Source organism: Chiloscyllium punctatum, chromosome 23 (assembly GCF_047496795.1).
Source record: "Chiloscyllium punctatum isolate Juve2018m chromosome 23, sChiPun1.3, whole genome shotgun sequence".
In the NCBI taxonomy this organism is placed as follows: Eukaryota; Metazoa; Chordata; class Chondrichthyes; order Orectolobiformes; family Hemiscylliidae; genus Chiloscyllium; species Chiloscyllium punctatum.
In genome coordinates, this window is record NC_092761.1 from 92,226,097 (window position 1) to 92,248,747 (window position 22,651).

Here is a 22,651-nt window from a genome sequence, read left to right on the forward strand (position 1 = left end):
ATTCTTGATTTAATTATGTCTACAAAAAGAAATAGCTGCTCAGACCTACACAGGCTTGGCTGTCAATAATTTAACCTGAGAATAATGTAAAAATGCCACATTGTTCTCCCCTATGAGCAAATCAGACTGTTACAACCCGTGAGGAAATAGACAATACAGAGTTTAAGCTTTTTCAAAATATAGCGTGTACCATGGACCTGTCTGTTTGGTGTGTGCATATATGTCTCTGTCCTGCCCACACAAGACCTCAAGAAAATATCCAGTAATAAACAGTACGTAGACTGTAGCCAAAAGGAGATATTGCAAAAAAATGAGTTTTTAAAAGTTAGTTTTGATCTTCTCTCTGAGCCATAGACCAGGGGCTCAGCTGTGTGTCAAAACAAGTGGCAGCAACCTGAAGGGTTTTGGCCTGAAATGGTGACTTTCCTGCTCCTCGGATGCTGTCTGACCTGCTGTGCTTTTCCAGCTTCACAGCTATTGACTCTGGTTTCCAGCATCTGCAGTCCTTATTGTCTAAAAATAGCTGCAGCAATGGTTGACTATGATTCCTCACAATTTTGAATATTTGCCAACATTCACCACCTAGGTTAGGCACACGGAATTATTGCTTGGTTAGAAGCAAGCTATGTCTTGAGTCTTGAACAGCCAGCTTCAATACATGACTGATGTTCCCCAGGCACAGGAGTTGTACCAGCTGTGTGACTCTCAGAGGAAATGCAGAACTACTGGACAGACAAATGAACAGACAAATCAGTTACAGCTGAAAGAAAACATAGTATTTATTGAAATCAGGGAAGAAGTTCATCTGCACTTAGATATCACTTTGTCTCCGAGATATTTGCTGAATATTCAGTCAAACTGCCTTAAGATCTGATAGGTCTCCTCAGCCTCATTGCTGGTCTCTGGGCATGCAGGTTTTCTGTAAGCAATCAGATGTGACATGTTATGCAGTAGAATGGCTGCAGGTAGGCACAAGGAGCCCTTGTTCCTTACACTATGGTGTGTACAGTGTTGGGTGGCTTAGTCCTGGAGTTATTCCTCTGCAAATACTAAGAGAAGTAAATGAAAACAGGCTGACAAGCATGAAAGTGGCCTCAGAGACTGAAAAACTAATATTATCAATAGCCCTGAGGAAGAATATTGCATAGGAAGAAAGTCAATGGCTGAAAGAAGCACACATCTTATGTTTTTCTTATTGCAAAGGCAAACAAAATGTCAATTAGGGTTGTGGGTCTATTACTGGTTTGTCATGCAGGCTCAGTCACTACTAATTCAGCTATAGGCCCCACAAACAGCTGGCAGACTGCGGACTGCAACTCATGACAATCAGTCACAACTAGGGAATTTAATGTCACCCTCGTGTTTATCACACTATCAGTTCAGTGTGGTTCCTGACCTAGGGCCAATGCAGAATCAGCGAAGGTTGAACTGTCAAACCTTAAATAAGATGTAAAAAACAGTAACTACATTATTCATTGTGCTGTCAGGGAGTCCTCACTTTCAAACACTTCTCCTCCTAATCCATTTAGCTGCAAAATGCTGATCCCAGTACCTTTTGCAGCAAGTCAGCTTCTCCACTTTTATGTGCTTAAGAAATGATTTCATACAAACTAGACTTATCAGGCAGAAAATAAACCATTCTTGCTTCAGTCCTGAAGGTTCCTTGATAACATTCAGGGGGCTGTAAGGACTCATGGTGGAGGGGTCAGGTCAGGAGCAAGTGTTGTCTCCTGCATCCTGGTGCCCTGTGTAATTAATTATTCTTATATCCAGACTGATTTAGAAACAGTAAAGCAATCAAGGGATATAGGGAAACGCAGGAAAGTGAAGTTAAGGATTATCAGATGAGCTATGATCTCATTGAATGGCAGAATGGACCGATGGGCCGAATGGTCTATTTCTGCTCTTATACCTTATGGTCTTTATCTATGCTTAGATGCTGTTGTGCTGTCTGGCTGTTTATCTGTATGGTCATCATGGCCAAGATAATTGAGAACCACTCAATATCACTCAGGTACCTCCACCGATGCATTTGCTGTATAACTACAGCATTTCTAGGGAGCTGAGGTTAGCACAAACCAAGTTCAGATTGAATCATGCACTGTGTTTACTTCCAGGCTCCTTTGGGAATCTATTACTGAAGTATTTCTTCCCATTTTAGTGAGCTCGCTACTGTACAACTGAAGCTGAATGTCAGGAGAGGAGAGGCGAATTCTCACATCTTGTACATCTGGACTCACTAAGTGGGATGTTGTGAAACTGAAAGCTTATTCAGAATACTAAATAATGAATTGGGTCAAAACCCTGGATCTCCCTCTCTCGAATGACATGGTGGAATTACTTACAGCAAATGCACTATGGCTGCAGCTCACCACCTTCTCAAGGGCAACTAAGAATAGTCAATAAATGTTGACCCAGCCAGAAACGCCTGAATGAATTGAACAAAGATGCATTGAGCTGACCTCTAAAACCTACAGCAATGGTAGTCTGCATTTGCAACTCTGACACTCTGTTTACACTTTGGACACAATGGCAGAAAGAAGAAATCTCATTCTTCTGTAAAAGAGGAAGTGAAAAACCAGATGGTTTCCTCATAGATCACTCATCAGCTCGAGAATCTTGGTAAAAGGTATAGGCCTTGCAATAGGCTGTCCTCCCACAACAGGACCTTGCAATAGGCTGTCCTCCCACAACAGGACCTTGCAATAGGCTGTCCTCCCACAACAGGACCTTGCAATAGGCTGTCCTCTCAAACTACACTCACTGAGAATCAAGAAAACAATAAATGTTAAACGTAGTTCACTACCGCCAGCTCACAGTAGACAGAGTCACAGAGAGAGGCTGAGACAGAGTGGACTAAAGAGTAGTGGAAGTGAAACAGATGGAGACCTATTGTGAAAAACGTGACAGAGTTATAGATACTGAGACTGAAAGCTAGAGACCAGGATTCTGCATTGGAAAGTAATTTTCACAATGCTGATTCAGTTATAGGCGTATTTTCTCATCTGGTCATGTTTTCCCACACTGCTGGTTTCTGAGGCTCAGTTCTTTTACTTCAACATCCTGTTTCTGGCTTAACTTTTTAAAAATTCAGTCATGACATGACAGCATTGCTGGCTGAGGCTCAGTATTTATTGCCTGTTTCTAGTTGCCTTTGAGAAAGTGGTAGTGAGCTGCCTCCTTGAACTGCTGCAGTCCACGTGAAATACTGTCTGGAGCAGTGGTTCAAGAAGAGAAGGATATACAGGGGAAGACACAAAGTGTAAAGACTGTAACTTTTTATTTTTCTATACTTTTGACTGTGGACTGAAATGGGAAAATGGATTGTTTTTAAAAACAACTTTAGAAGGGTTGCTACACTTTTTAAAAGCAGGTTAGCATCATTAAATTCAAGTGCTGTTTTCTACTGTTGTTTGTGATAGAGTCATAGTCATAGAGTCATACAGCATGGAAACAGACCCTTCAGTCCAACCAGTCCATGCTGACCATGTTCCCAAACTCAACTAATACCACCCACTTGCATTTGTCCCATATCCCTCCAAACCTTTCCTATTTATGTTCCTATCCAAATGTCTTTTAAATGTTGTAACTGTACCCACATCTACCACTTCTTCTGGCAGTTCATTCACACACTCACCACTCTCTGTGTAAAAGTAGTTGCCTCTCATGGTCTTTTTAAAGCCTCTCCTCTCACCTTAAAAATATGACTCCGACTTTTGAACTCAACCCACTCTAGGGAAAAGACTCTTGCTATTCACCGTATCTATGCCTCTCATGATTTTATAAACCTCCAAAAGGTCAACTCTGAACCTCCTATGCTCCAATGAAAAACTATCCAGCCTCTCCATATAGCTCAAACTCTCCACATCCAGCAAAATCCTGGTAAATCTTCTCTGAACCCTCTCCAACGTCATAATATCCTTCCTCTAACTGCACATAGTACTCCTGAAGAGGCTCGGTTGGAGAACGAGTGATGATGTTTATTGTAGATTAAGTGGACACATGGGGAATTTACAAGATGTAACAAGTAGTTGACTAATCTGTGGAGTGGTGACTAGTTTTAAATGACAACAACTGTGTGATTGGCTCCTATCTGGATGAACAGCTTGTGGGTGTGAATGATTATAGTGAGAAACCATCGGACCTCTGGAAATTAGAGTCATTCTATCTGTAGTAAAAGCTAGCTAAAGCCTAAAGAAAGCCAGTCTATTTTCTCTCACCCATTGCTGCAAGCTGTTGCTTTTGCCTAGTAAGTGAGAGACTTTAGATTTTGTGAACCAGTCATTCTGTGTTTCCTACAAAGAAATGGAAAACTCCAGGAGAGAGAGAGATATCAACGACAGCAAATCCCAATGAGCTCAATAATCATCTCAATCTATGCTGCAGACAAGGACCATTGAACTGATTTGCACAAATTTCTTAATTGTTAAGGTATGACATATAAAGCTGTCAGGTCACCTTGAGTTTCATTTCTTTGTCAAATGTGAATGTGCCCAGTTTTTAAAAACTGTTCCATCCTTGACTCCATTATATCAACTCCACACTGCGCCCTCCCTATTCTTCCCTTTTCAAAATCTTCTGTTTTCTCTCTGCTTTTACCATTTTCTCAAAAACAATAATCACCATCATAAATGACGCAGAATGATGCAACTTACAGCACAGACTGAGACCATCCAGTTAATCAAGCTTGCACTGTTACTCAATAATTACTTTAGAGTAAAATCTCTCAAGAAGTTTTACAAGGTACAGTAGAGCAGGGAATGAAGAATACATTAACTGAAACTGTAATGGTTTGGGAAATAATCATTCTGGACCAGGATATCATGGAATGATGCTCACAGAAAAAGGAAACATTGTTGATTAATTATAACACACTGCTTCTTCGTATTCCATTACAGATTAAAAATGGCGTGTAGCAACACTTACGGTGGAGATTGTGTCATTCTTTTTGGTTTATATGGAAGAGCCAATAGTTCTTTCTGTGAAAGAGAAAGTTGTAAGTGATTTAAATCACTCATACTCAGTCTTACCCAAAAAAAACCAATACAGTAATCTGACTTCCAGTAGAGATACAGGTAAAGACAGAGGTGTAGAGATAGAGTGGCTGAGAGTATGTATGTTTAGTTTGGAGTAAAAGTCAAACACAAGATAGTGGTTGCAGATAATATGGTTAACATTAGAATGGAGGAAGAAGTGTGCTACAATTGTAATTTGGAGACGCTGGTATTGGACTGGGGTGTATAAAGTTAAAAATCCCACAATTCACACAAATCACACACAGAATCCTATGTCTTACAATCTTATTCTCCACAACCACCTGATGAAGGAGCAGTGCTCCAAAAGCTAGTGCTTCCAAATAAACCTGTTGAACTATAACCTGGTGTTGTGTGATTTTTAACTTGCTATAATTGTAGTCAGGGCTAAGGCACATACCTGGAGACAATAAGGAAGAGTTAGGCCATGGAGGGATTGAAAATGAGAATGAGGATCTTCGAATAGATGCTAATGAGAGTTAGTGAGCATTGAGGTGAGAAGCGAAGTGACTGTGTAAGTAAGGATGTGTTGGGTTCATGTTGAGTGAAGTGGAAGAGGCTAGCAAAGGGGATGGTTGAAAAATTGAGTCTGAACATAACAAAGAGGCTCAGTATCTAGTGTTGTTACATTGAGAAGAACAGTACAAAGATGCGAAGTTGGATTTGTTTTGAAACACACACATCATTCTGTCCTACTTACATATGATGCATTCATAAAATGAACTTTGTTACCAAAACAGATGGTCAAACAGCCCAAAGAGAGGTGACTTAACAACCCAATCTATTCGTGTAGTTACAGGGTCTGGACTGAGCATCATCCCAATCATATCAGACAGCCAACAAAGACGATATCATTTGCCTTATATCATCACATAAGTGGGCCCTGAATACTTGAAAATATACACAATCAAGGACAGAATAGAGCATACCTCAAACTATTTACAACAAAGTAGACAGCTGCATATTTCCAGTTATCAGCAGCAATACTCAGTGTACACCAATATTTAAAGTGAAGAGGAAGTCAGAGGTGTGCATGCTTCTACAGTCACACTTAATAAAGCTTTTTTTAAAATTCATTCACAGGACGAGAGCATCGCTGGCTAGGCAGCATTTATTGTCCAGAGGGCAGTTAAGAGTCATCCACATTGCTGTGGGACTGGAGTCACATGTAGGCCAAACCAGGTAAGGATGGCAGCTTCCATCCCCGAAGGACATTACGGATCCAGATGGATTTTTCCAACAATCGACAATGGATTTATGGTCATAATTTGAATATTAATTCCAGATTTTTATTGAATTCAAATTCTGGTGGGATTCGAACCTAGATCCCTGGAACATTATCTGGGTCTCTGCATTAATAGACCAGCAATAATACCATTAGACCATTGCCTCCCCAGCAGGGCAATATGGCAGTCCGGGGTGGGGGGTGGCAGGGAGGCTACATAGTTTAAATATTGACAAGTTGGAAGAGCTGTATTTACTGTACTCAAAAATATCAATATTGCAGTAGGGGGTTGCATTCCAATATACCCACAGTTCAAAGAGACTAATTGGGCTTTATCCAAGCAGTGAGAATATAGGGATGAAGATGCTGGTTGATGAGGCCTGTGCCCTCAGGCTGTGAAATATGAACACCTACAAATATCACAAAAGAAAGCTAAAACATTTATCCACCTTCACTGCTTTCATAGAGTCATAGAGATGTACAGCATGGAAACAGATTCTTCAGTCCGACCCGTTCTTACCGACCAGATATCCCAACCCAATCTAATCCCACCTGCCAGCACCCGGCCCATATCCCTCCAAACCCTTCCTATTCATATATCCATCCAGATGCCTTTTAAATGGTGCAATTGTACCAGCCTCCATCACTTCCTCTGGCAGCTCATTCCATACACGTACCACCCTCTGCGTGAAAGCATTGGTCTCTTTTATATCTTTCCCCTCTCACCCTAAACCTATGCTCTCTAGTTTTGGACTCCCCCACCCCAGGGAAAAGACTTTATCTATTTACCCCATCCATGCTCTCTTGATTTAATAAACCTCTATGAGGTCACCCCTCAGCCTCTGATGCTCCAGGGAAAACAGCCCTAGCCTATTCAACCTCTCCTTATAGCTCAAATCCTCCAACCCTGGCAACATCCTAGTATATCTTTTCTGAACCCTTTTCAAGTTTCACAACATCCTTCCAATGGGAAGGAGACCAGAATTGCATGCAATATTCCAACAGTGGCCTAACCAGTGTCCTGTACCGCCACAACTTGACCTCCTAACCCCTGTACTCAATACTCTGACCAATAAAGGAAGCATACCAAACGCCTTCTTCACTATCCTATCTACCTATCTACTCTACTTTCAAGGAACTATGAACCTGCACTCCCAAGGTCTCTTTGTTCAGCAACACTCCCTAGGACCTTACCATTAAGTGTATAAGTCCTGCTAAGATTTGCTTTCCCAAAATGCAGCACCTCACCTTATCTGAATTAAACTCCATCTGTCACTCCTCAGCTCACTGGCCCATCTGATCAAGATCTTGTTGTAATCTGAGGTAAGTATCTTCGCTGTCCACCACACCTCCAATTTTGGTGTTATCTGCAAACTTACTAACTATACCTCTTATGCTCACATCCTAATCATTTATATAAGTGATGAAAAGTAGTGGACCCAGCACTGATCCTTGTGGCACTCCACTGGTCATAGGCCTCCAGTCTGAAAAACATCCCTCCACAACCACCCTCTGTCTTCTACCTTTTGGGCCAGTTCTGTATCCAAATGGCTAGTTCTCCCTGTATTCCATGAGATCTAACCTTGCTAACTAGTCTCCCATGGGGAACCTTATCGAACGCCTTACTGAAGTCCATATAGATTACATCTACTGCTCTGCCCTCATCAATCTTCTTTGTTACTTCTTCAAAATCTCAATCAAGTTTGTGAGACATGATTTCCAATGCACAAAGCCATGCTGACGATCCCTAATCAGTCCTTGCCTTTCCAAATACATTTATATCCTGCCCGTCAGGAGCCAGGACGTCAGGCTCACTTGTGTATAGTTCCCTGGCTTGTCCTTATCACCTTTCTTAAACAGTGGTACCACGTTTGCCAACCTCCAGTCTTCTGGCACCTCACCTGTGACTATCGATGATACAAATATCTCAGCAAGAGGCCCAGCAATCACTTCCCTAGCTTCCCAGAGTTCTAGGGTACACCTGATCAGGTCCTGGGGATTTATCCACTTTTATGCATTTCATGACATCCAGCACTTCCTCCTCTGTAATATGGACATTTTTCAAGATGTCACCAGCTATATCTTTCATGTCCTTTTCCACAGTAAACACTGATGCAAAATACACAATTAGTATTCCCCCCCCTTCTCCTGCAGCTCCACACAAAGGCCACCTTGCTGATCTTTGAGGAGCCTTATTCTCTCCTTAGTTACCCTTTTGTCCTTAATGTATTTGTAGAAACCCTTTGGATTCTCCTTAACCCTACATGCCAAAGTTACCTCATGTCAGTGCAGTATTTCATGGAATGATGGAATCACTAATCGTAGCTCTCAAGGACAAATCTCCCAATGATTATTAGCACTCACCAGGGAGCACATTTGCATGATAGAAGACAGGCTCAAGGGTTACTGCTTTATGAGATGTTGCATTATTTTGGAACTTTGGAGAAAAATCAGAACAACAGGACTTTAAAAGGAGGAAGAGAACAGAGGGAGTGTTCACATTGTCAGTGAGAGAAAGAGAAGTAAACCTACCCTGCTGTCTGACACAGCAATGAATCAGCACAGCTACTGCCAGTTTGAGTTCAAGTGTTTCTGGACATTACAGTGCGTCTCAGAAAAACCACCAAACAGCGAAATTTGGAGGAATGTATGTGGGAGAGCTCAGCACAACAGCAGATAAGTGCATGGTTTTTCAGTGTACCCTAGCTGTCTTTTCTTTTAAATAGTGAGTAGAGTGGGTTCTTTTTGGTTATACATTTTATTGAGATCTGTCTCGATTAAAATTCAAAAATATAAAACATAGGCACTAAGTTAGCCTGGAGCGGTTAGACTGTGCTATTTTCTGTAGATTGTTAAGGTACAAAGATGGCCTTCAGGAGAGTAATGTGCTCTTCCTGTCAGATGTGGGACGTTAGGAAGAACTTCCATGTTATGATGATTATGTCTGCAGTAAGTGTGTTTGGTTGCAAATCCTATCAGATCGCATGGATTGTTTGGAGTGATAGTTAGAGGCCATGAGGAATTCATAAAAACTAGGGGGTGTGATGGACGGCAGTTATAGGAAAGGAAAAGAGCCTCAGATAGAGTCAGATAGATGAGTTAACTCCAGGAAAGATAGGAGAGGTAGGCAGGTAGTGCAGGAGTCTCCTGTGGCTATCCCCAACTCAAACAAGTATGATGTTTTGGAAAATGTAGGGCATGATGGACTCTCAGGGGACTGTAGCATGAACAGCCAAGTTTCTGGTACCCAGACTGGCTCTGATATAATGAGGGGTATGTTGGGTTCCAAGTGATCAATTGTGATAGGGGACTCTCTAGTCAGAGGCACAGACAGACATTTCTGTGGCCGACAGCAAGAAATCAGAATTGTGTCTTGCCTCCCTGGTGCCAGGATCAAGGATATCTCAGAGAGAGCACAGAATATTCTTAATGGGGATTGGGACCAACAGGAGGCAGTTGTACACATGGGGTGGGGTGGGGGTGGGTGCAAGAGAAGGAGGGGAGTGGAGTTTTTGATAAGAACAAAAACAAAGAACATTACAGCACAGGAACAGGCCCTTCGGCCCTTCAAGCCTGCACTGATCCAGATTCTCTATCTAAACCTGTCGCCAATTTTCCAAGGATCTGTATCCCTCTGCTCCCTGCCCATTCATGTATCTGTCTAGATACATCTTAAATGATACTATCGTGCCTGCCCCTACCACCTCTGCTGGCAGTGTATTCCAGGCACCCCGCCCCCACCCCCCCCCCCACTCTCTGCGTAAAGAACTTTCCATGCATATCTCCCTTAAACTTTTCCCCTCTCACCTTGAACTTGTGACCCCTAGTAATTGAGTCCCCTACTCTGGGAAAAAAGTTCTTGCTATCCACTCTGTTAATACCTCGCATGATTTTGTAGATCTCAAGTATGTCCCCCCTCAACCTCCATCTCTCTAATGAAAATAATCCTAATCTACTCAATCTCTTTTCACAGCTAGTGCCCTCCATACCAGGCAACACCCTGGTGAACCTCCTCTGTACCCTCTCCAAAACATCCACGTCCTTTTGGTAATGTGGAAACCAGAACTGTACATAATATTCCAAATGCGGCTGAACCAAAATACTATACAACTATAACATGACCTGCCAACTCTTGGACTAAATACCCCTTCCGAGGAAGGAAAGCATGCTGTATGCCTTCTTGATCACTCTATCGACCTGCATTGCCACCTTCAGGGACCAATGGACCTGAACACCCAGATGGCCCTATACATCAATTTTCCCCAGGTCTTTTCCATTTACCATATAGTTTGCTCTTGAATTGGATCTTCCAAAATGCATCACCTCGCATTTACCAGGATTGAACTCCAGCTGCCGTTTCTCTACCCATCTCTCCAATCTGTCTATATTCTGTTGCATTCTCTGACAGTTCCCTTCACTATCTGCTACTCCACCAACCTTAGTGTCATCTGCAAACTTGCTCATCAGACCACCTATACTTTCCTCCAGATTATTTATGTATATCACAAACAACAGTGGTCCCAGCACGGATCCCTGTGGAACACCACTGGTCACAGTTCTCCATTTTGAGAAACTTCCTTCCACTACTTCTCTCTGCCCAGCCAGTTCTCTATCCATCTAGCTAGTACACCCCGGACCCCATGCAACTTCACTTTCTCCACTAGCCTACCATGGGGAACCTTATCAAACACCTTACTGAAGTCCATGCACCGACATCTACAGCCCTTGCATCATTAAACAACTTTGTCACTTCCTCAAAGTGATAACATTACTGCTGTTCTTAGGGAGGATATTCCTGGGAATATGCCAGGGAAGTTATTTGGGTGGAACTGAGAAATAAGAAAGAGATGATTACCTTATTTGGATTGTAATATAGACCCCCCTCCCCCCCCCCCCAGTCAACAGGAAATTGAGAAACAAATTTGTAAGGAGATCTCAGTTATCTGTAAGAATAATAGGGTAGTTATGGTAGGGGATTTTAACTTTCCAAACGGAGACTGGGACTGCCATAGTGTTAAGGGTTTAAATAGAGAGGAGTTTGTTAAATGTGTACAAGAAAATTTTCTTATTCAGTATTTGAATGTACCAACTAGAGAAACTGCAAAACTTGACCTACTCTTGGGAAATGAGGCAGGGCAGGTGACTGAGGTGTCAGTCGGGGAGCACTTTGGGGCCAGCGACCATAATTCTATTAGTTTTAAAACAGTGATGGAAAAGGATAGACCAGATCTAATAGTTCAAGTTCTAAATCGGAGGACGGACAATTTTGAAGGTAGTAGGCAAGAAATTTCAAAAGTTGATTGAGTGTGGATGGCTGGAAAATGAGAAGCCTTCAAAAATGAGATAACGAGATTCCAGAGACAGTATGTTCTGTTAGGGTGAAAGGTAAGGAAGGTAGGTATAGGGAATGCTGGGTGACTAGAGAAATTGAGATTTTGGTCAAGAAAAACAGGGAAGCATATGTCAGGTATAGATAGCAGAGATTGAGTGAATCCTTAGAAGAGTTTAAGGGCAGTAGGAGTATACTTAAGAGGGAAATCAGGAGAGAAAAAGGGGACATGAGATAGCTTTGGCAAAAGGATTTTATAAATACATTAATAAAAAAAGAGTAACAAGGGAGAGAATAGAACCCCTCACTGATCAGCAAGGCAGTATATGTGTGGAGTCGCAAGATATGGGGGAGATAGTAAACAAGTATTTTGCATCAATGTTTACTGTGGAGAAAGACATGGAAGATACACAATATGAGGAAGTGGATGGTAACATCTTGAAAAATGCCCATATTACAGAGGAGGTGGTGCTGGATGCCTTAAAAAGTAAAAAGTGGATGAATTCCCAGGACCTGATCAAGTGTATCCTTGAATTCTTTGTGAAGCTAGGGAAGTGATTGCTGGGCCTCTTGCTGAGATGTTTGTATCATCAATAGTCACAGATGAGGTGCTGGAAGACTGGAGGTTGGCTATTGTGGTACCACTGTTTAAGAAAGGTGCTTAAGGAAAAGCCAGGGAACTGTAAATCAGTGAGCCTGACGTTGGTGGTGGACAAGTTGTTGGAGGGAATCTGAGGGACTGAATTTACTTGTATTTGTAAAGGCAAAGACTGATTAGGGATAGTTAACATGGCTTTATGCATGGGAAATCATCTCTCACTAACTTGATTGAATTTTTGAAGAATTAACCACGAAGATTGATGAGTACAGAGCAGTGAACGTGATCTATATGGACTTCATTAAGGTGTTCAACAAAGTTCCTTGTAGTAGACTGGTTAGCAAGGTTAGACCACATGGAATACAGAGAGAATTCAGCCATTTGGATACAAGACTGGCTCAAAGGTAGAAGACAGAGAGTGGTGGAGAGTTGCCTTTCAGACTGGAAGCCTGTGACCAGTGGGGCGCCACAAGGATCAGTGCTGGGTCCACTACTTTTCATCATTTATATAAATGATTTAGATGTGAACACTGGAGGTATAGTTAGTAAGTTTGTAGATGATAAAAAACTGGAGGTGTAGTGGACAGTGAAGAAGGTTACCTCAGAGTGCAATAGGATCTTGAGCCAATGAGCTGAGGAGTGGCAGATGGAGTTTAATTTAGATAAATGTGAGGCGCTACAGTTTGGAAAGGCAAATCAGAGCAGGACTTATACACTTAATGATAAGGTCCTGGGAGTGTTGCTGAACAAAGAGACCTTGGAATGCAGGTTTATAGTTCCTTGGAAGTGGTGTCTCAGGTAGATAAGATAGTGAAGAAGGCGTTTGGTATGCTTTCCTTTATTGGTAAGTGCATTGAGTATAGGAGTTGGGAGGTCAAGTTGCAGCTGTACAAGACATTGATTAGGCCACTTTTGGAATAGTGCGTGCAATTCTGTCCTCCCTCTTATAGGAAGGATGTTGTGAAACTTGTAAGGGTTCAGAAAAGGTTTACAAGGATGTTGCTGTAGTTAGAGACTTCAAACTACAGGGAGAAGCTGAATAGACTGGGTCTATTTTATGAAGAGTGCTGGAGGCTGAGGGGTGGCCTTGTAAAGGATTATAAAATGATGAGGGTCAAGGATACAGTGAATAGCCAAGATATTTTTGCTAGGTAGGGAAGTCCAAAACTAGAGGGCTTAGATTTAAGGTAAGAGAGGAAAGATTTAAAAAGGACAGAAGGGGCAACTTTTTTTTTAATGGAATCCCTACAGCATGGGAACAGGCTACCCAGCCCAACGAGTCCACACTAAGCCTTCAAAGGGCACCCCACCCAGACCCACATCCCCAACTCATCCTCACAACTCCCACGGCTAATGTATCCAACCTACACATCCCTGAGCACAATGAGCAATTTAGTATGCCCAATCCATCTAACTTGCACCTCTTTGGACTGTGGGAGGAAACGTATGCAGATTTGGGAAGAATGTGCAAACTCCACACAGATAGTCACTCGACGGTATAATCAAACTGGGGTCTCTGGGACTGTGAGGTAGCAGTGCTAACCACTGAGCCACCGTGCAATCCCATTTTCCATGCAGAGGGTGGTACATGCAGGCAATGTGCTGCCAGAGGAAATGGTGGAGGCAGGTACAATTACAACATTTAAAAGGCATCTGGATGGGCATGTGAATAGGATGGGTTTACTGGGCTATGGGCCAAATGCTGGCAAATGGGACTAGATTGATTTAGGATATCTGGCTGGCATGGAAGAGCTGGGCCTAAGGGCCTGTTTCTGTGCTATACATCTCTATAACTCTCTGACTAATTATTTAGCAGTCTGAGAACTCATGAAGGAAATGCTGAAAGAGAAGTTGGATTCATGAGAACACCAATGAAAATGTCTTTAGGAAAATGAGATTTACTGGTTACTGCAGCACACAAGTGTTTCACATAGGATCTTTGTAAACTTCAATTCGAAAGTATTCTGCCAAATCTTTGGTGTTTAGTGAAGTGTTGTTGGAATCTACAGAGCCAGCTCATAGATTTTGTTTTATTTTGTTAAATACCATCTCTCTCGAGGGAGTAGATAAAGAGATTAGGCATTTGATTTTTTTTCCCCAGTTCCTTTGCTCCAGCTGCCTCTCAGGGTGGAGTAAATGTTTAGAGGGGCTCACAGCACTCAAGTGAACATTCGTCCTGTATGAGTTGCCAAGCTAATCGAATGTAAATGTATCACAATCAGTTGATTTTGTGCATTTCTTATAAAATCATGAAGTAGCCATCAGGAGAGAGCACCTTCATTCCCAGCAAGGTATGCTGAGACAATTTGTCGCACAGCATATTTTAAAACTGCTAAACCAGATTACACCAGGAATTGGACTAGAGTTGGGACATTCTGGTCTCGCTGGCTCAGCCTCAATGGACCAACAGAATCACTATGTGTTGATCCACCGGATTTTGAAAGAATTAATGAAAGGAAAACAGTCTGTCCTCATTAATATCGTAACAACAATTTCACTTCCAGACTACAAACAGTCAGGAACAATGGCAATAATATCACCTCCCACACAAGAACTGATAAATCAGAGAAAAAAATCTACCATGTCACTCCACATTAAGCTTTTGAAAGAACCACAATCCCAAGCAGCATATTGTTTAAGGTAATTTTCAGGACAACATCAACCCATCCTATCATAGAATGAGAGGCCTGCAGCCATGATATCTCATAGAGGGAACTCCTGAATTCACGAGTGCAACATGATGCAGTTGTTATATACTGGATTAGTGGTGCTGGAAGAGCACAGCAGTTCAGGCAGCATCCAACGAGCAGCAAAATCAACGTTTCAGGCAAAAGCCCCATCCTGATGATGGGCTTTTGCCCGAAACGTTGATTTCGCTGCTCGTTGGATGCTGCCTGAACTGCTGTGCTCTTCCAGCACCACTAATCCAGTATTTGATTTTCAGCATCTGCAGTCATTGTTTTTACCTCGCAGTTGTTATATATCCATTCATTTGAGCTACAGATTTCTCCTTTTCTTAAGTATTATTTTCTTCGTCTCCATAAAGAGCAAAAGAAAGATAGAAAAGAGCTTTAAATCTCAGCTTCAGCAGTAGCTCACTTCCAAATTAAGAAGGGAATTCTGGGATCTGGAAGAGGGGAGATGTGTAATCCTTGTGTACCACTTTAATATCAGATAAAATTCTGAGTCTCATGAAACCAAATTACACCATGTAGGTTTCATTTATCTGAATGTTCTTTGAAGAATTCCAGGATCAAACCTAACTAATCAAATAAAATAAAATCCTGCAGATGCTAGAAATCTGTCTATACACAGAAACCGCCAGAGAAACTCAGCAGGTCTGGCAGAATCTTTAGAACTTTGGAAACAAAGTTAATGTTTCCAGTCTGATATGACTTCAGAGTAGAGTTATATTTGACTCAAAACATTAACTCTGTTTCTCTCTTGATTTTATTATTGTCATATATACCTAGGTACAGTGAAAAATTTTGTTTTGTGTGCAGTACAGGCACATTATAACATATAAAGTGCATTAGGATAACAGAACAGAGTGAGAAATTCCAGAGATGTAGAGGAAAGGACAGCAAAGATTATTCTCGATAGGAGAGAGTGTAACAGGGTAGTTGTTATGGGGGCTTTTAACTTTCCAAATATTGACTGGGACTATTATAGTTCGAGTACTTTAGATAGACCAAGTTTTTGTCCAATGTGTGCAGAAAGGTTTCCTGACACAGTATGTAAGTAGGCCAACAAGGGGCAAGGCCACATTATATTTTGTACTGGGTAATGAACCTGGCCAGGTGTTGAATTTGGAGTAGGTGAGCACTTCGATGATATTGACCACAATTCGGTTATGTTTACTTTGGCGATGGAAAGGGATAGGTGTATATCGCAGGGCAAGAATTATTGTTAGGGGAAAGGCAATCATAATGTGATTAGACAATATTTAAGATGGATAGGATGGGGAAGGAAACTACAGGGGATGGGCACAATAGAAACGTGGAGCTTTCTCAAGGAATAGCTACTGCGTGTCCTTGATAAGTATGTACCCGTCAGGCAGGGAGAAAGTTGTCGCGGGCAGGAATCATGGCTTATTAAGGAAGTTGAATCTCGTGTCAAGAGGAAGAAGATTTATGTTAGGGTGAGATGTGAAGGTTCAGTTAGGGTGCTTGAGAATTACAAGTTAGCCAGGAAAGACCTAAAGAAAGAGTTAAGAAGAGCCAGGAAGGGACGTGAAAAGTCATTGATTGGCAGACACGATCAAGGAAACCCCTAAAGCTTTCTATAGTATATCAGGAATAAAAGAATGACTAGAGTAACATTAAGACCAATCAAGGACAGTAGTGGGAAGTTGTACATGGATCAGAGGAGATAGGGGAAGTGCTAAATGAATATTTTTGTCAGTACTCACACTAGAAAAAGACAATGTTGTCGAGGAGCATACTGAGAAACAGGCTACTAGACTAGATGGGATTGAGGTTTACAAGAAGGAGGAATTAGCAATTCTAGAAAATGTAAAAATAGATAAGTCCCCTGGGACGGATGGGATTTATCCTAGGATTCTCTGGGAAGCCAGGGAGGAGATTGCCGAGCCATTGGCTTTGATCATGATGTTGTCATTGTCTACAGGAATAATGCCAGAAGATTGGAGGATAACAAATCTTGTTCCCTTGTTCAAGAATGGGAAGAGAGACAACCCTGGAAATTATAGACCAGTGAGCCTTACTTTGGTTGTGTGTAAGGTGTCCAAAAAGGTTATAATAAGAGGTAGGATTTATAATCATCTGGTGAGGAATCGATTGATTAGGGATAGTCAATACGGTTTTGTGAAGGATATTTGCACCTCACAAATTTTATTCAGTTCTTTGAGAAGGTGACCAAACAGGTGGATTAGGGTAAAGTGATTGATGTGGTGTATATGGATTTCAGTAAGGCGTTTGATAAGGCTCCCCATGGTAGGTTATTGCACAAAATACAGAGGCATGGGATTGAGGGTGACTTAGTGGTTTGATCAGAAATTGGCTAGCTGAAAGAAGAGAGGATTGTGGTTGATGGGAAATATTCATTCTGGACTTCAGTTACTAGCGGTGTACCGCAATGATCTGTTTTGGGGCCACTGCTGTTTGTCATTTTTATAAACAACCTGGATGAGGGCGTAGAAGGATGGGTTAGTGAACTTGTGGAAGACACTAAGGTCGGTGGAGTTGTGGATAGTGCTGAAGGATGTTGCAAGTTACAGAGGGACATAGATAAGCTGCAGAGCTGGGCTGATAGATGGCAAATGGAGTTTAATGTGAAAAAGTGTGAGGTGATTCACTTTGGAAGGAGCAACAGGAATAAAGACTACTGGGCTAATGGTAAGACTTTTTATCGTGTAGATGAGCAGAGAGGTCTCGGTGACCATGTACATAGATCCCTCAAGGATGCCACCCAGGCTGATAGAGTTGTTAAGACAGCATACAGCGTGTTAGCTTTTATGAATAGAGGGATTGAGTTTCTGGACCATAATGTAATAGAACATAGAAAAGTACAGCACAGAACAAGCTCTTTGACTCACGAAGTTGTGCCGAGGTTTAATCCTAATGTAAAATATAGTAACTTAACCTATACACCCCTTAACTCACTGCTATCCAGTTGCTTAAATGTCTCCAATGACTCTACTTCCACCATCACAGCTGGCAACATGTTCCATGCATTCACAACTCTCTGCGTAAAGAACCTACCTCTGACGTCTCCTTTATACTTTCCTCCTAATATGTTTAAACTATGACCCCTCGTACCAGCCAATCCTGCCCTGGGGAAAACTCTCTGGCTATTGACTCGATCTAATCCACTCATTATCTTGTACACCTCGATCAGGTCTCCTCTTTTCCTCCTTCTCTCCAGAGAGAAAAGTCCGATCTTATTCAACCTTTCTTCATAAGGCAAGCCCTCCAGTCCAGGCAGCATCCTGGTAAACCTTCTTTGCATCCCCTCCAAAGTCTCTGTATCTTTCCTATAGTAGGGAGACCAGAGCTGGACACAATATTCCAAGTATGGTCTCATCAGGGACTTGTAGACCTGCAGCAAAACCTCGCGGCTCTTAAACTTGATCCCCCTGTTAATGAAAGCCAAAACAACATATGCTTTCTGAACAACCCTATCCACTTGGGTGGCAACTTTGAGGGATCTATGTACTTGCACACCCAGATCCCTCTGTTCCTCCACATTGCCAAGAATCCTGTCTTTAATCCTATATTCAGCATTCAAGTTCGACCTTCCAAAATGCATCACTTCGCATTTATCCAGGTTGAACTCCATCTACCATTTCTCAGCCTAGCTCTGCATCCTGTCTATGTCGCGCTGCAGACTGCAGTATCCCTCTATACTATTGACGACACCTCCAACCTTTGTGTCATCTGCAAATTTACTAACCCATCCCTCAACCTTGTCATCCAAGTCATTTATAAAAACTATAAAGAGCAGAGCCTTGCGGGACCCCACTCAACACTGACCTCCAGGCAGAATAATTTCCATCTATAACCACTCTCTGCCTTCTGTCAGCCAGCCAATTCTGAATGCAGATAGCCAAATCTGCCTGTATTCCATACTTCCTGACTTTATGAATGAGCCTACCATGGGGAACCCTATCAAATGCCTTGCTGAAGTCCATATACACCACATCCACTGCTCAACTGTCGTTGACCTGTCTTGACAGCTCTTCAAAGAACTCAATAAGATTTGTGAGGCATGACCTGCCCCTCCCAAAGCCATGCTGACTGCCTTTAATCACACTATGCTTTGCTAAATAGTCATAGATCCTATCCCTCAGAATTCTTTCCAAAACTTTGCTGACCACAGACGTAAGACTGACTGGTCTGTAATTTCCAGGGATTTCCCTATTTCCCTTCTTGAAAAGAGGAACAACATTCACCTCCTTCCAATCCTCCGGTACGACTCCCGTGGAGGGTGAGGAGGCAAATATCCTCACCAGCAGCTTAGCAACCTCCTTTCTCGCTTACCGGAGCAGCCGAGGGTAAATCTGGTCTGACCCTGGGGACTTATCAATCTTAACGCTTTCCAAAATTTCTAGCACATCAACTTTATCAATCTTGATCTGGTCAAGGCAGTATCCCAGCTCCTCTAAGTTTTTATTTACAACAAGTTCCCTTTTCTCAGTGAAAATTAGCACAAAACTCATTTAGGGCTTCCCCTATCTGCTCTGACTCCACGCACAAGTTCTCTGCGCTATCCCTGATCATTCTCTTATTGCCACGTATGAGTAAAATGCCTTTGGGTTCTCCCTAATCCTTCTTGCCAAGCCTTTTTCGTGCCCACTCCTGGCCCTCCTCAGCCCATTTCTGAGCTCCTGTGCTAGAGCCTTGCTTCCTCCACCTTAGGTAAGCTGCCTTCTTCCTTTTGACGAGAAGTTCCTCTGTTCTCGTCATCCAAGGTTCCTTAATCTTACCCCTCTTACCTGTGTCAGTGGAACAAATTCATGTATCACTCGCAACAACTGCTCCTTAAATAGTCTCCACATGTCTGCTGTGTCCTTTCTGTGGAACAATTGCTCCCAGTCTGTACTTCCCAACTCCTGTCTGATAGCGTCATAATTTCCTTTTCCCCAATTAAATATCTTCCCTCGGTAACTGCTTCTTTCTCTCTCCAAGGCTATGCTAAATGTGAGGCAGTTGTGATCACTTTCACCAAAGTGCTCTCCCACCGCAAGATGCTGCAGCTGTACAAACTCTGGTGTGGCCGCACTTGGAGTATGGCATACAGTTCTGGTCACCGCATTATAGGAGGAATGTGGAAGTATTGGAAAGGGTTCAGAGGAGATTTACTAGGATGTTGCCTGGTATGGAGGGAAGGTCTTACGAAGAAGCACTGAGGGACTTGAGGCTGTTTTCGTTGGAGAGAAAAAAGGTTGAGAGGTGATTTAATAGAGACATATAAGATAATCAGAGGGTTAGATAGGGTGGACAGGGAGAGCCTTTTTCCATGGATGGTGATGGCTAGCATGAGGGGCATAGCTTTAAATTGAGGTACAATAGATATAGCACAGATGTCAGAGGTAGTTTCTTTACTCACAGAGTAGTAGGAGCGTGGAACAGCCTACCTGCAACTGTAGTAGACTCGCCAACTTTAAGGGCATTTAAATGGTCATTGGATAGACACATGGATGAGAATGGAATAGTATAGGTTAGATGGGCTTCAGGTTGGTTTTACAGGTTAGTGCAACATTGAGGGGCGAAGGGCCTGTACTGAGCTGTAATGTTCTATCTTCTAAATACAATACTAAGGCTGTAGAGAAGGTGCACAGACAGGAAGATCAAGATTGAATTTAAAATTTGAGTGGTCCATTCAGAAGTCTAATAACTGAGGGGGGAAAGCTGTTCTTTAAGCTATTCTACATGTAAAAACAAAATTTAATATCTCCTGCCCAATGGAAGAGAGTTTAACTGGTTTGGGAGGAGCATGAGATTATGTCAGTTGATTTCCCAAAGCAGCGAGAAGTATATTTGAGGTCTATGAATGGGATTCTGGTTTGCATAATGGTCTGGGCTATGTTCACGACTCTCTGTAGTTTCTAGCAGGTTTGGGAAGAGCAGATGCCAAACAACACACCCAGATAGAATGTTTCCTATTATAGATGCATCTATAAAGATTGGTAAGAATCCTTGTGGACATGCCAAATTCCCTTATCCTGAGGAGGTTGAGATGTTGTTGTGCTTTCTTGACCATTGCGTCTATGTGGGTGGATCAGGACAGTTTGTTGCTGATGGGCGGCATGGTGGCACAGTACGGGCGGCACGGTGTCTCACAGCACCAGAGACCCGGGTTCAATTCCCGCCTCAGGCGACTGACTGTGGAATTTGCACATTCTCCCCGTGTCTGCGTGGGTTTCCTCCGGGTGCTCCGGTTTCCTCCCACAGTCCAAAGATGTGCAGGTTAGGTGAATTGGCCATGCTAAATTGCCCGTAGTGTTAGATGACGGGGTAAATGTAGGGGAATGGGTCTGGGTGGGTTGCCTTTTGCCGGGTCGGTGTGGACTTGTTGGGCCTGTTTCCACACTGTAAGTAATCTAGTAATCTAATACTTCCAGGAGTCATTATTTGAGAGCTGCCCTACAACGGTGGTGTCAGCAAACTTGTAAATGGAGTTGGTGCAGAATTTGGCCACACAGTCGTGAGTGTACAGGGAACACAGTTGGGGGAAGAATATGCAGCCTTGTTGGGCACCGGTATTAAGGATTATTTCGGAGGTGGTGTTGTCACCTGTTTTTACTGACTGTAGTCGATGGGTCAGGAAGTCAAGAATACAGTTTACAGAGACAGCTGAGACCTGGGTCTCAGATTTTAGAAATGAGTTTGTTTGGAATAATGGTGTTGAAGGTGGAACTGTAGTCAATAAGTAGGAGGCTGATGTAGATATCCTTGTTGTCCAGATATTCCAGGGATGACTGTAGGGCCAGGGAGATGGCATCTGCTGTGGACATGTTACACCAATAGGCGAATTGGAAATAATCAGAGCAATTTGGTCAACTGGAGTTGATGTGAGCCATGACTAACCCCTTGAAGCTCTTCAAAATTACAGACATCAGAACCACTGGGTGGTAGTTATTGAGGCATGCTGCATGATGTTTCTTTGGCACCAGGCTGAAGGTGGTCTTCTTGAAGCAAGTGTGGACTTCAGGTCATAGTAAGGAGAGGTTAAAAATGTCTACAAATACTCTCACCAGCTGGCCCACACAGGACTTGAGTGCATGGCCATAGACTGTTTTCCATGCATTCATTGTCAAGAAGGCCAATCAAATGTCTGCGGTGGTGACCAAAGCTGTTGGGATAGATGACATTGTTCCATTGACCTTCTGTTCAAGGTGAGTATAGAATGCACTGAATTGTTGCCTGCGAATCTGTTCAACTTCACTTTGTAGCCTGTAATGACTTGTAAGCCTTGCCACAAATGACAGGTGTCTGTGTGGTTAGTCTGGGCCTCTTGGCATCGCTGATGACCTTACAAAGGTCATAAATGGATTTCCCTGTATAGATCAGGGATGCCCAATTTGAATGCTTCAGACCTGGACTTCAGTATCTATACAATCCCAACAAGTGTGGAAGCAGGCTATTCAATCCATTGAGTCCACACTGACCCTCCAAACAGCATCTCACCCAGACCCATAAAACTACCCTATCCCTGTAATCCTGCACTTCTCATGGCTAATCCACCTAACCTAGACACCTTTGGAACTGTGGGAGGAAACTGGAGCACCCAGAGGTGCAGACATGCAGAGAATGTGCAAACTCCACACAGACAGGTGCCCAAGGCTGTAATCAAACCCAGGCCTTCAGTACTGGGAGGCAGCAGTGCTAACCACTGAGCACCGCGCCACCGTAGGGAGCGGATCTCCTGGTTCATCCATGGTTTCCAGTTGGGGAACATTCAGATTAACTTCACCAATGCTGCAAATCCAACTGAGTTTCTCC

The 22,651-nt window shown here is 42.7% G+C and overlaps 1 protein-coding gene across 2 annotated transcripts in view; it reads right to left on the reverse strand.

The window, feature by feature from the left end:
- Positions 1 to 754: 754 nt before the first annotated feature.
- Positions 755 to 22,651, reverse strand: part of hoatz (HOATZ cilia and flagella associated protein) — a 63,230-nt gene continuing 41,333 nt past the window's right edge. The window contains exons 5-6 of one of the 2 annotated variants that reach the window (XM_072593512.1): positions 4,927 to 4,979; positions 755 to 919 (exon numbers count right to left, since the gene is read on the reverse strand). In XM_072593512.1, coding sequence (XP_072449613.1) covers positions 850 to 919; positions 4,927 to 4,979 — 123 coding nt within the window. In that variant the 3' untranslated portion in view covers positions 755 to 849. The remainder of the gene's footprint in view (positions 920 to 4,926; positions 4,980 to 22,651) is intronic. The other variant, XM_072593513.1, reaches the window with a different exon arrangement.